This window comes from Pterocles gutturalis, unplaced genomic scaffold (assembly GCF_000699245.1).
Source record: "Pterocles gutturalis isolate BGI_N339 unplaced genomic scaffold, ASM69924v1 scaffold3860, whole genome shotgun sequence".
NCBI lineage: Eukaryota > Metazoa > Chordata > Aves > Pterocliformes > Pteroclidae > Pterocles > Pterocles gutturalis.
The window spans coordinates 16,004-28,320 of NW_010145641.1; the positions used below are offsets into that span (position 1 = coordinate 16,004).

General features: G+C 55.4%; 1 protein-coding gene across 1 annotated transcript in view; it reads left to right on the forward strand.

Annotated features, from left to right (window-relative positions):
* The window catches only part of DUSP8 (dual specificity phosphatase 8), a gene marked incomplete at its 3' end in the record, with an annotated part of 26,768 nt that overhangs the window by 2,215 nt on the left and 12,236 nt on the right, over positions 1–12,317 (forward strand). The window contains exon 2 of the mRNA XM_010085436.1: positions 4,268–4,406. Within this exon, the coding sequence (XP_010083738.1) occupies positions 4,268–4,406 (139 nt within the window). The remainder of the gene's footprint in view (positions 1–4,267; positions 4,407–12,317) is intronic.

A 12,317-nucleotide genomic window follows, 5' to 3' on the forward strand; every position in this document is an offset into this window, starting at 1 on the left:
GCAGGAAGGGTGACATCAGTGGCGCAATTGTCCAGCCCCATTATTCCCTCTGACCAGCGTCCCGCCCTCCTCCTGTTTCCTGCTCCCAGCCGGCCAGGGCTGGCAAGACAAAGGCGGCCGGCAGCAACAGGGGGCTGCTCGGGCAGGGAAAGGGTAGCCCCGAGCCCCCCCATGTGCCGCTCCTCCTTTACCATTAACGTACCATTAATGATGCTTCTGGATGCTGCGGTTTGGAGGGATGCTGTGGGATAACAGCAGCTCCAGGTGGTGCAAGAGAAGGAAAGGACCATTTGAAGGAAAAGAAGAAATGGGGAAAATAAAAATCCCTTTCTTTTTTTATGAAATATGCCTATGATCATGGGCATAGCTAAGCCCCGCTGTGTGCCATCTTCCTTTGGTGCCCGAGATGGGGAAAACTGCAGCAGCAATTCATTTCCCAGTTAGCGACAGGCTCCCTCCACACAAAAATGGTACCAATGTACCGCTCTGCTTTTGGTTTTGAACCCTTCTCCCCATATTAACAGTTGTAAATTCTCCCAATAATAAATTCCAATCACAACTGGAATAATTCAGCTCCTCGGTGCCGTTTCGGGGGCAGAGGTTATGGGAAATTCCTGCTTGGGGTTTTCACTAGCATTTCTTGAGGGAAATGTTGAAAATTTCACTTCTTCAAGATCCCCTTGGAAAGTCTTTCCACCTCTCGACCTCTTCTCGCTTCCTGAAATGCAGCTATCTCCAGAGCAGCTAGAGCTGCGGTCTGAGGCATGACAAGGGGCTCTCTGGGCGATGGGAATATTTATTTATTTGCATTAGGAGCATGGCTCTGGAAGCAGCTGTTTTGCTTGAAGGAAAGCCGGGGCTTATTTTTAAACCGTGTGCCTGGTGCTCTGTGTGTTGATGGAAGCCCTGTTATTTCAGGGGGGGTGATTCACTGTGTTTTGAAACAATATGTGACTGAGATGTCGGGAGTAATTGGGATAATAAGAATAGCTCGCTCTTATCTTAGCCCAGATCACCTGGAGAGCATCATCGTTTCTGCCTGGCAGCTGGGGAGAGGTGGAGCAGGGACCCAGACTGCACTGAACCACCCAGTGCCCAGGACAAGATGTCTATAAGGGGGTCACCTCCAGCCAGAGCTGGGGAGGGGGGTGATGGGTGGAGCACTGGGCTGGGCATGAAGGCGATGGATGGTCTCAGCTGGGGTTTGGTTGGAGCTGTTGGCTGGGCAGGGGTTTGTCCCTGGGGAGGGGTCCTGGGGCACCTCTGGGGGGGGACAGCAGCTCTTCAAAGGCATGTGAGTCCAGAGGGGAGGCACAAAGATGGTCAGAGGCTGGAGCACCTCCCGTCTGAGGACAGGCTGAGAGAGTTGGGGGTGTTCAGCCTGGAGAAGAAAAGGCTCCGGGGAGACCTTAGAGCAGCTTCCAGTGCTGAAAGGGGGCTACAGGAGAGATGGGGGGGCTCTGGATCACAGGCAGAGTGACAGGATGAGGGGAAACAGTTTTAAGCTGAAAGAGGAGAGATTTAGATTGGAAAATAGGAGGAAGTTTTTTTCCTGTGCGGGTGGTGAGGCAGTGGCCCAGGTTGCCCAGAGCAGCTGTGGATGCCCCATCCCTGGAGGGGTTCAAGGCCAGGCTGGATGAGGCTTTGAGCAACCTGGGCTAGTGGGAGGTGTCCCTGCCCATGGCAGGGGGTGGCACTGGATGATCTTTAAGGTCCCTTCTACCCCAAACCATTCTGTGATTCTGTGGCCAGGTTTGCAAGCCCACCTAGCATCTGCTTGGGGCCAAAGACTTCCTGTGCCTTGACCCCGCTGTCCCTTGCTGGCTGGGTCTGGGGACACTTTCTGGAGGGTGATGCCTGGGGTGGTGGGCACCCCCATGGGAGAGCTCCACTGTGGAGGGGCTGCTCCTTGGAGCGACTCATCACCTGGCAGAGGCAGGAATCTGGCCCTGAGCACCTCTTCAGCATTACCCTCCTCTTCTGCCCCAGTTAGCTTTTAACCTCCGTGTATTTAAGGACAGAGATGGGTGTCAGGAGCATGTGAGGTTCATGGGAGACACATGGACCTGATTAAACATTTCCATCTCTTTTCCCTTTGTGGTGAGGAGCTGGGATGCCAGTGCAGACTCCTTGTATGCTCCATGAAATCTCCTCTGGACCATCCTGCAGCATCCTCACCCCAGAAAGCCAGGGATTTATTTTCTACAGCTGGGCGATGCAAAGCCAGCGCTGGTTTGGCATTTACATTGAGTGGAACCTTATAACTTTAATAAGATGTAAACCATCGCTCATATCTGCCAGTGCTCAGCAGCCCAGCAGTAAGGGCCCAGACAAAGCCAGAGGGAACACTCAATCCTGTTGTGGGGTAATTCTGCTGGGGCAGAGCTGGTGTATCCCCTGCAGCTGGACCACAGAGCTGGATAAGCCCCTGCACCGCTGCAGCTCGGTCCCTGCTTTTGGGGGAGATGGTTTTGGTGGCATGGGGCTTCACAGGCTGGGGACTGGGGTTTTGGGATGTGCTAACGGCGTGCTAGGGGAGCTTGAAGTGACAGTGGCCCTGCTGAGGGCTGGCAGGCTCTTGGCTCTGAGCTGGTTGCCCTCCAGTTGTGCTTGGGATGGACTCCCACAAAAGTCCTGTCTCAGGGATGGCCAAAGAAGAGATGCTGGGGTAGATCCTTAGCTGGCTTCACCCCCAGCTGGTGTTGGTCATTTTCGGTGTCTTATTTTCAAATTCCCACCTCCTTTTCTCTTCCCTCTCATCCTGCTGCTGCCTTTTCTCCCTCCCCATCATCCCACTGACCCATGGGGCCAGTTTTGCTCTCCAATGCCTGGTGCTGGGCTGGGGACAGGCGGCTCCTTTGAGCCCCCCCTTCCTAGTGCATGGTCCCTGGAGGGGATTTCTGCCGGTGTGGGGCCGTCCTTCCACTGCAGCAAGGAGATGTGATGAGCTCAGCTAAACCGGTGCTCCCTGCGGTTTGATTGGGATGGCACGCACGTTGCTGAGCGGGGAAGCACCTGCAGCAGGGTGTGAAAGCAGCAGTAATATCGACAGCATCCTCGAGCGGATCTGCTCCGGTGGTACAATGGGGCATGGCAGAGAGACAGCAGAAGGAGGCAGGTGTCCATGAATGGTTCTTAGTTCAAGTGGTCTCCTAAAGAGATTTCAGAGATTTTGGGCAGCTCCAACACAAGCTGGAGGAAAGAGCAGCTGGGGGTGCACAGAGCCTCCTTCCCTACCTCCTCCTCCTCCTCCCATGAGTGATGGATGTGCCTCACCCCAGCAGCTGGGAGGGCAGGCATCCGCCATCCTCCCGGCTGTTCGGCAGACAGCCTGAGCCATGCCTCTGGCAGGATTTTTATAATTTTTAATGCACGGACCTTCAGGTAGGTGTAGGAACAGCTGGCTCTACCTTGAGTGCTCTCACTGCAATCCAGCCATCACCAGGTGTGGGGGGACTCCTGCCCACTGCCTGTAGGGCACCTCCCCATCTCCTCCGCCCTGGAGACCCTCCAGCATCTGGCATCAGGGCTGGGTGCTATTTGTGGCACATAAAGTCCCATGAGAGCAGCCTGAGAGTTCCTTTCCCTCTCCCCAGCCAGCGTGCAAGCCCCGGCACGCATTGCAAAAGGAAGAAAGAGCATCCCCCTGCACATCCACTGAGCTAAAGAAGAGATTTTCTCTCTTCTTCAGCCCTCAGGGGTGATCTGCAAGTTTGGGTTGAGTTTCCAAAGGGGTAGTGCCTCCGGAGGTGTTACTGTGCTGGGCACGGCATCTCCAGGCTGAGCCCTGCAGAGCCGTTGCTCCAGCCGCAGCACGAGGGCTGTGCTGGGAGCACCCCTGCCTACAGAACCACCCCCAAAGTCCCATGACACCGGCCAAGCTGCAGAGGAGGATCTGAGGGCAGAGGCTGGGTGGGGAGGAGGCAGTGGAAGAAGTTGCAGTGAGCTCTGGGATGCAGCTAAATGATGGCAAGCTGAGGGTGGGCAATGGGGAGGAGTGACCCTATTTTGGGGAGGATGCTCCAAAGTGGTGGGGCTGCTCCGATGGGCATCCATACTGACACACTTGCTTGTAGCCGTGGATCAGAGTCCCAGGTTGGCTGGACCCTTCATTTGGTCCCCCTAGCTCATGGGGACAGCATGGAGCTGGGGTCTCCCTCTTGTGTGACTCCTAAATCCAGCTTTGGCTCGTGTGATGGTGTGCACAGCGGCATCCTTAGCTCTCCGTCTATTTCTCTGACGCCCCGTTTTTGCCGTTCCCTTTCAGGTGGAGGCGGAGGAGCACCAGGACGTGGTGGTCTATGACCAGAGCACGTGGGATGTGACGGGCTTGGCTGCCGACAGCTTCCTCTCCATCCTCCTGGGCAAGCTGGACAGCTGTTTCCACAGTGTCTCCATCCTCACAGGTAGGAGCTTCTGCTCTTAGTCTGGACTTAACAGAGCTGTGGCCACTCGTGTCCATCTGCACCCACTTTCCTGGCTGCCGGTGACTGTGATGATGGGGGACAGACCCACACACAGACCGAGGAGGCTCGACCCACGCTGGCATCTATGGTCCTCCCCGTTGCCTTCATTCCTTGCGCCATCCAGCTCCCCAGTGCTGTGCCCAGCAGCCAGGATGGATGGGAGAGGAGGGTACAGAGGGGTCGCTGTGGTGTGGATCCACCCAAAAACTGCCCTGTGTCCCCCCATCCTTGCGCTGCTTCATCCCCAATGAATGTGCCAAGGGCTGGCCCTGGTTTGGGCGCTCTGCCCCCTCTCGCTGCTGCGGAAGGGAGGGCAGGAGTGGAAATCCAGGGATGTGCTGGGAAGGGGAAGGAGCCGGGGCAGAGGGTCGTCGCTGGGTGAGTCAGGGTTTGATGGAGATGATGCTCTCCAGTTCTCGGGTAGGAGGAGGCACGCGCCCCCCTCGTTACAGCCCTTCTGCAGAGCAAAATGGGGGGCAGGCAGCTGATGAATGAAATGCTCCGACCCGGCAGAGAGGAGGAAGAAGAGGCGGTGAGCTGCGGAGGGGAGAATTAAAGCTGCCTTGAATTCTCCATGGCTGGGACAGCTGGGCATCTCCCTGGCTCTGAGCCCACCTCCGAGGGTTCTGCCCACAGAAGAGTGGGCAGGCACTGCCCCACACAGCCCCTCGGTCCCACGGAGCTCAACCAGGCTCCTAAATAGTGTCAAAAGCACAGAGGTGGGGGTTATCTCCATTCCCTAAGCCCATCATCCTATGGTGACTGGGTACTGCTTTGGGGCTGAGACAGGGTGTACCTACCTCTGTGTCCCCAGAGCATCGTAGGGATGGAGGGAGCAGCTGTCCCAGCGCCACGACAGACCTTGGGAAGGGGTGGTTGTGATGGGAAAGGCGGCACAAGCAAGTGGCACTCGGGGAGCCTTGCCCGTGTGAGACATGGGTGGGTGGTGTTGAATTAGAGCCGCTGCGTTGTGATGGGCAGAACACAGCAGAGAAATAGTGGGAATAAAACCTGCAAACCCCCAGCCCTCGAGTCCTCCTGGGGCAGGAATGGGGCTGGGTGAGGTGGCCCTGAAAGCCCTGGAGCCTTCTCCTTCCTGGGAAAGTGAGGGGGGGCTTGGAGAACCCCTGTAGTACCGGTGCACCCTACCCACATCCATGGCATGCCCTGTGCTGGGTGGGTACCAGTGACATGCCACCCCCCCGGCCATCAGCATCGCCACCACCGAGTCCTCCGTGAGCAAACCCCTGCTTGGGCACATGCATCCTCTGTCTTCAGGGTGGCCATCTCCATCCCCCTGGAGCCCTGAGCCCCAAGGAGGAGTGCGATTGTGATAGGTGCCAAGCAAGGCTTAAACCTCCAGCATTAAAAGCGCTGCAGGGCTGCAGTCTGATGTGGGATGCCTGCAGGTGGAAAAAACAGGAAAAAAACAAAATGTAGAACACTGGGTCGTGGTGGCAGCGTTTGACATGGAAATGGTGACTGGAAGCAGCTGCAGAGCGTGTCCAGGGCACGCTTGGGGACAGGCACAGCTCCCTCCTGCCTGCTGAGGTGTGGCAGCAGCCCATGCCAGGGCTGATTCTGCCCCCTCGCCCTGGTGGGGTTTAACCCCTCGGTCTGTCCGCTCCGGGCTCCAGCACCTCGTCCTGCCCTGACCCATCCTGTGTCCCAGGAGAGGTGCCTGGGTCCTCCCTGGAGGTGGCTGCTGAAATCTCAAGGTCCTGGCTTGAAATCTCAGCCTTTCCCTAAATAGATACCAGCACACCAGGGAACCCCATCCCGAGGGTCCCCAATCCAGTGTGACAGCCCCACTGTGCCCCCCAGCTCTCCACAGCCCCGGCAGATGTGATACTTGGTGTCCCCATCTCGTGCAAACGCCGTGCTTGGCCGTTCTTCCTCGTCTCCAGCCCGTTGTTCTCCAGACCCTTGATGGAGGGTGAGGACAGGACAGCTGGGGTGCAAGAGCGGCGGCAGGGACCCCTCAAGGGTTAACAGCCCAGAAGCAGCGATTTCAGCAAGGCTGGGAAGGAGGAATCTGAGTCAATTATTCCCAGTCCTGGAAATCATCGGCTTCTCTTCTTTTTTCCTTTTTCTTTTTTTTTTTTTTTTTTTAATTGTGTAAGTATAAATAGTGCTGCTTGCTGCCCTCCATCCGTGGGAGCAGAAAGCCTGTTGATTTATATGGTTTTCCTGACATCACATGAAGTGGTGGAAAACTGAATGGAGCCAACATTTTTCCTGCATTACGTAATGCCCCCTCCCTCCCTCCCAGCCCAGCTCTGCTATTCCTGCAGGAGCCTGACTGTTCTTTAACCTTTGTTTACTTCAGCACAAGCCTGTGCTTTTTTTCCTTTTTTTTCCTATTTTTGCCTTTTTTTTTTTCTTTGTTTGTTTGTTTGCTTCCCCCCCTCCCCTTTCTTCTTCCCCTCTGCAAATTCCCGCTCGGTTTTTATTAACAGCCATTATCTGTTTATGAAGCAGCAGCAGCAGTCTGGCTCCATCGCTCCCTGATGGCTCCCACGTGCCAGCTCTCATATTGGAGCCTGGCCAGAGCCGGAGCGTGGTGCTGAGCTGCTGGGTGCTGAGCTTCACCAGCTCCTTGCTGTTTGTCCCGCCGCAGTGGAGGGTGGGGAGATCTTTTTTTCCTCCCATTCAGCAGCTAAAAGCAAGAGGCGAGGGCCTGGGATGCTCGTCTAGATGATGCTCAGGCATCTCCTGGTCCTTGGGCTCCTCAGTCCTGCACCCGAAGCCGTACGCCAGCCAGGGATGGAACTGGGGTGGCAGGGTGGCCGGCAGCAGTGGTCCCCACAGCTTGGGAGTGTTGGGGTGGGGACCCCCCCGGTATGGCAGAGCCCCGTCTCCTTGCGGTTCCCTGCGCTGGGGAGCTTTATCGTCGCGATATCGCGCTCTGACCTGAAACAGGCCCCTCGCTTGCGTTCTGAACTGGAGTCATGAGCTTTTCATCTGGCTCGGGAGCGCGTGTGAGATCATCTTCAGCTCCCCCCCCCCCTCACTTTGTACCAATTCTTCAAGGAATGTTTAAATTTTCCAGTCCTGTTCTTTCTAAATTTGGAGTGGCTGTTTACTCCCAGGATTCGGAAAGAATGTGACAATATCATCAGTGAGAAATCCCTCCCAGCCCTCCATCCTCCTCCTCGGTGCGCGGGCTGGCCTCGGCGGTGCTGGCTGTCACCCCGGTCCCCTCCCGCCCCATGGTGGCACCCCCCGCACCGCCAGCCGGCACGTCTGGGAGGGTTGTCATTGCACAGCAGCGGTGATGGAGAGGGGGCTGAGATTTGGGGGATTTCAGGGGAATCTACCGAAGACAGGTGACTTCAGAGAAGAGAAAATGAAGTAGTGAAAAAGGAAATGGGATTTCCATCGCAGGGGCTGACATGGGCTTGAGTGGGTTCAGCACTGGCTGGAATTATTTTAGAAGCAACGACTCAAGGACAGATTATTTTAATAAAAAAAAAAAAAAAGAAAAGGCACCTTTTTTTTCTTATTGCAGAGGAACAGTCCTAAAAGGAGGTTAAACATCAGGGCAGCTGAATGTGACTTTGCTCATCCTTGGCTGAAAATCCCGTGATGCTTTTGGATGCTGTGTCGGTGAGAAGCCTCACACCAGCATCACATCTCCCTTGCTGCCTGCTCCTCTTGAAACACATCGGGCTGGGGCTGGTTTAGAGAAAAAGAGAAGGTGAATGAGAAAAGCCGGGCTAGGCAGGTGCAAAAGCAACACCTAGGCAGGACAAAGTAGCCGGGGCTTGATGTCAGTCGGATTTCTAGGGGCTGGAGATGGTGTGTGCATCCAAAAGGCAGCAAAAATATGAATGAATCTGCTTGTCATGGCTGATGCTGAAGCTAAAAGCTTAGCAGGATCCAGAACCAGGACCGAACTGTCTTTACAAAGCCATTATAAGGAAAAATAATCCAGACCTAACAAAGAAATACCCCAAACACCCACACTTTGGACATTGGTCAGAAGCTGTTAGATGGGCGTGGGGAAGCAGGACCCCGCTGCAGCTGGTGGTTTGATGGTCATATTCCTCATCGCCCGCTCTGGGCAGCATCACAATTTCGTCTGTTGACTTTGGTGTGAGCACATAGCACATGCAGGATGCTCTAGCAGAGCCTTTGCTGAGATGCACATGTAGGTCAGGCATTAGGGCTGTTCCAGGTATTCTCAGACTGCGATGTCTAAGAGCACTTGGGGACTTATTGGCATGAATCCATCAGATGGACCCACAAGTTTTTCTTTGCAAGTCTAATTCCTGCCTCTGAACCTCCCCCAAGCACCTCTGCCCACCCGAGGATGTCTCCATCCCATAGTGTGCTCTGATGGACCGCCAGAAGCAGATCCTCAGCAGACAGGAGCGTGGATGTGAGTAAGGAGGATACAGGGGTGGGATGAGATGGGAAGGAGTGCTCACATGGGAATCCCAGCTTCTTGCTTCTCACAGATTTGGGAGTTTTGAAGAACCAGCTTTGCAAATAACGTGAATGGGGATCCTCGTTGTTCATCTACAAACTGCCCTCGTGATGCTTGGGATCAGAAGAAGGACAAGAAGTGCTGTGGAGGGGGTTAAGCCTGGCTTTTCTCAGGCTGTAAGTGGTAGGGCACAGGCGGATTACCTGTGGTGATGCTTTTCTTTGGACTGTCCAGAGGGCTGGAGGTTGGGCACTATTGCCCGCCGAGTGGGAGAGGTGCTTTTTTAAAAATCAAATGGATGGATTTAAATTGGAAGAGGGCAGATTTAGACTAGATATTAGGAAGAAATGTTTTCCCATGAGGGTGGTGAGGCAGTGGCCCAGGTTGCCCAGAGAAGCTGTGGATGCCCCAACCCTGGAGGGGTTCAAGGCCAGGCTGGATGAGGCTTTGAGCAACCTGGGCTAGTGGGAGGTGTCCCTGCCCATGGCAGGGGGTGGGACTGGATGGTCTCTAAGGTCCTTTCCAACCCAAACCATTCTGTGATTCTATGAAATGGTAACACCAACGTTTGTGATTTTTACAGTCCTGGAGGTTTAGGTAGCTCTGAACCCTCTCACACAAAACATCCCTGGATCCGTGGCACCGAAGGAGCTGCTTGCTTTCCAGCAGCAGAGCTGTCTGGGACCACTGTGGCCAGGGCAGGAGGGTGTTTTCTCCCCCTCCAGCCCCCATCCAGTGGGTGTTGGCATCCAACTCTGGCTACCCAGCCCAGTGGTGGCCCTAGGGAGTGCTCCCAAGTCTCTTGGCATAAGGTGCCCCCTTCCCACTCCACCAGGACTGGGAGGTGCCTGGGAGGGTTTTGGCCCCAGTGGGACCAGCGGCTGCATCCCTGGGAGGGGTTAAGCCAGGTCACTTACGTGCGAGCTGATTGTATTCCAGACCTATGCTCTAAACTTCCCCGTTTAGCAACGCTGTCGTCAGACAACTTGTTTTCCTGATTCTATAATTACCCCAAGGAGCTTCCCCTCCCCCTCCGGCCACATTTTGAACTCTTGGACCCAGAAAAGGCCAACGAAATGGCCGAAGGTGGAGCGGGATGGAGGAGAAGAGGCTTAGGGAAGAGCAGCCCTTTGGTTACCAAGACCTCCAAAACCACTGTGTAATTTCGTTTCTCGTTTTGGGAAAGCCAACGGGAGGAAGGCAACTTCCCCAGTAAGAGATCCCACTGGGCAGGAGCCGCTGCCCAGTTATGGTTTCCTTCCTTTCGAGAAACCTGCCTCCCCCTTTCCCTGGGCCAGTTGCAAAAGGTCACAATCTGGTGATTATTGTAAGGTCCCGGCGCTGGGTGGAGAGAGGAGCTGCTGGCCGCTGGCCGCTGCCCAGCCGGGCTCGTGCCAGGCTATAGGTGCTGTCACGGTGGGGATGTAGGTGCTGAGCAAGGGCTCCTTCTGCTCCTGCTCTCTCCGCCCCATTGCAGCAGATGTTTTTCCCATGAGTGTTGTGGCAATGAGAGCGAAGTGGCACCCATCTGCCCCTGGGTGATGCACCCCTGGCTCCCAAATAGGGGCTGGGAGGCAGGATGGGCGACAGCCTGGCCTGGGGGGGCACCTGGGGAGAGGGGTCGAGGGGCAGCAACTGGTAGGTGGGATGTATTTCTGCACTATGGACATTGCCTTTCGTGGACTCACAGAGTGGTGTGGGTTGGAAGGGACCTTGGCAGGGGGTGGAACTGGATGATCTTTAAGGTCCCTTCCAACCCAAACCGTTCTGTGATTTTAAATAACTTGTGCCAAAGGCTCTTGCAAGCCTGAGGGAGTCAGGCAATGGGAGAGCAGCGAGGGAAGGCAAGCGCACGCTTGTGCACCACTGGGTCGAGGGCAGGTTGATGGTTGCACCCCGGTATTTCACCACGCGGTTCCTGCAGCATCCCGCTCAGCTGGCACAGAGCAGCGATGGTTTCCACCCCAATGGAACCGCAACCATGGCTGATGGGTCGCAGCCGAATCGCCGACCAGTTTGGGTAGAGCAACACCGGTGCAGCAGCGGTGGGAGATGGAGGCATCTCCATGGCCAGGAGCCGTTGACACTGGCCATCAGCACCATCCTCTCCTCATAGGGATGGAGGTGACAAATGTGGGGGGTCACAGACCCACTGGGGAAGCTGCTGTGGGAGCCACTTCCCAAGTGGGGCTCTTGGGGGAAGGCTCCTTCTCTTTTTTCCAGCCTGCTTGGAGCACGCTTTGAATTTTATCCAACCTCTGCCCCACATCTGATAATCATCAAACCATATTTGTTACAACAACAAGGCTCGTTAGGAGGCTGGCTCCGCTCGGGGCGCGGGGAGGAGGGGAGAACGCTTAGTTAATGCCGATGACCTCATCTCATGTGATGTCATTCAAAGGAAAAACACTGAGGTCACTCACATATGGCTCAGCCTGGGGTTTTTTCAGCCCATAAAGCTTCAGAGTTTCAAAGGCACAATACATTCCCCCCCCCCCCACTCCTCCGCTTATGATAATCCTGAATGATTTTCTAGAGGCCTGCGCTCAGCCCAATAAACTCGGAAGGAGCTGCGTGGAGACGTATTAAGGAGTCCCGTGGGTGGGAAGGGGGGGACAAGTAATTCTCTCCCCACGACAGATGTAAAGAAGGAAACGCATCAGCTCCCCCGCCTCTCTTTCAGAAGCCACCACTGATGGATAGACCCCAGTGGGACTGGGAAACATGTTCCCCTCTTGCTGGGGTTTTGCACGTGAGAAGGCTTTGGTGGAGGGTCCATATTCTCCAGACCATGGTCCTGCGTCGCTGGGACTGGGCAGATGCGAGCAGCTCAGCACCAGCCCCTTTCCCCGCCAGCTGTTGGGACCCAGTCACCTCCAGCTGTTTGAAACCACTCCAGGATGAGCATCCCTCCTGGGCAATGCTCTCGGTGGAGATATCAAGAGGAAAGATGATGGTTAGGGACCTGCTCTTTGGTCCCCAGCTCTGCTTGGCAGCAGAGAACCCTGGGGAAGTTTTTTAATCTTTTGTGCCTCAGTTTCCCCCTTGGGAAACTTGGAAAGAAAAATGGTATTTTCCTGCAAATCACAGGAGAAAAGAATTAAATCCCTGCCTCGGTGCTGTACAGAGACCAGATCATGCTGGGGTGGGGTGGTCTTTGTGGTCTTCAGGGTTGTCGGGGTTTTATAGGGCCACCAGAAGTGTGCGCTGGTCCCAATGTGGTCCGTTGCCCAGCTCCACCACTGCAAGGCTCGCTGTCTACCTCGACTAAGACCCTAAGATCCTGGGCAAACTTTCAGGTCTGTGCCTCAGTTTCCCCTTGGGGAACTGAGATCAGTGCATTGCCCTTCCCAGTGCTGGGGTTTGGAGTTGAACATCCCACAGGGGATGCATGTGGGTCCTGCTGGGGGCAGCTGTGG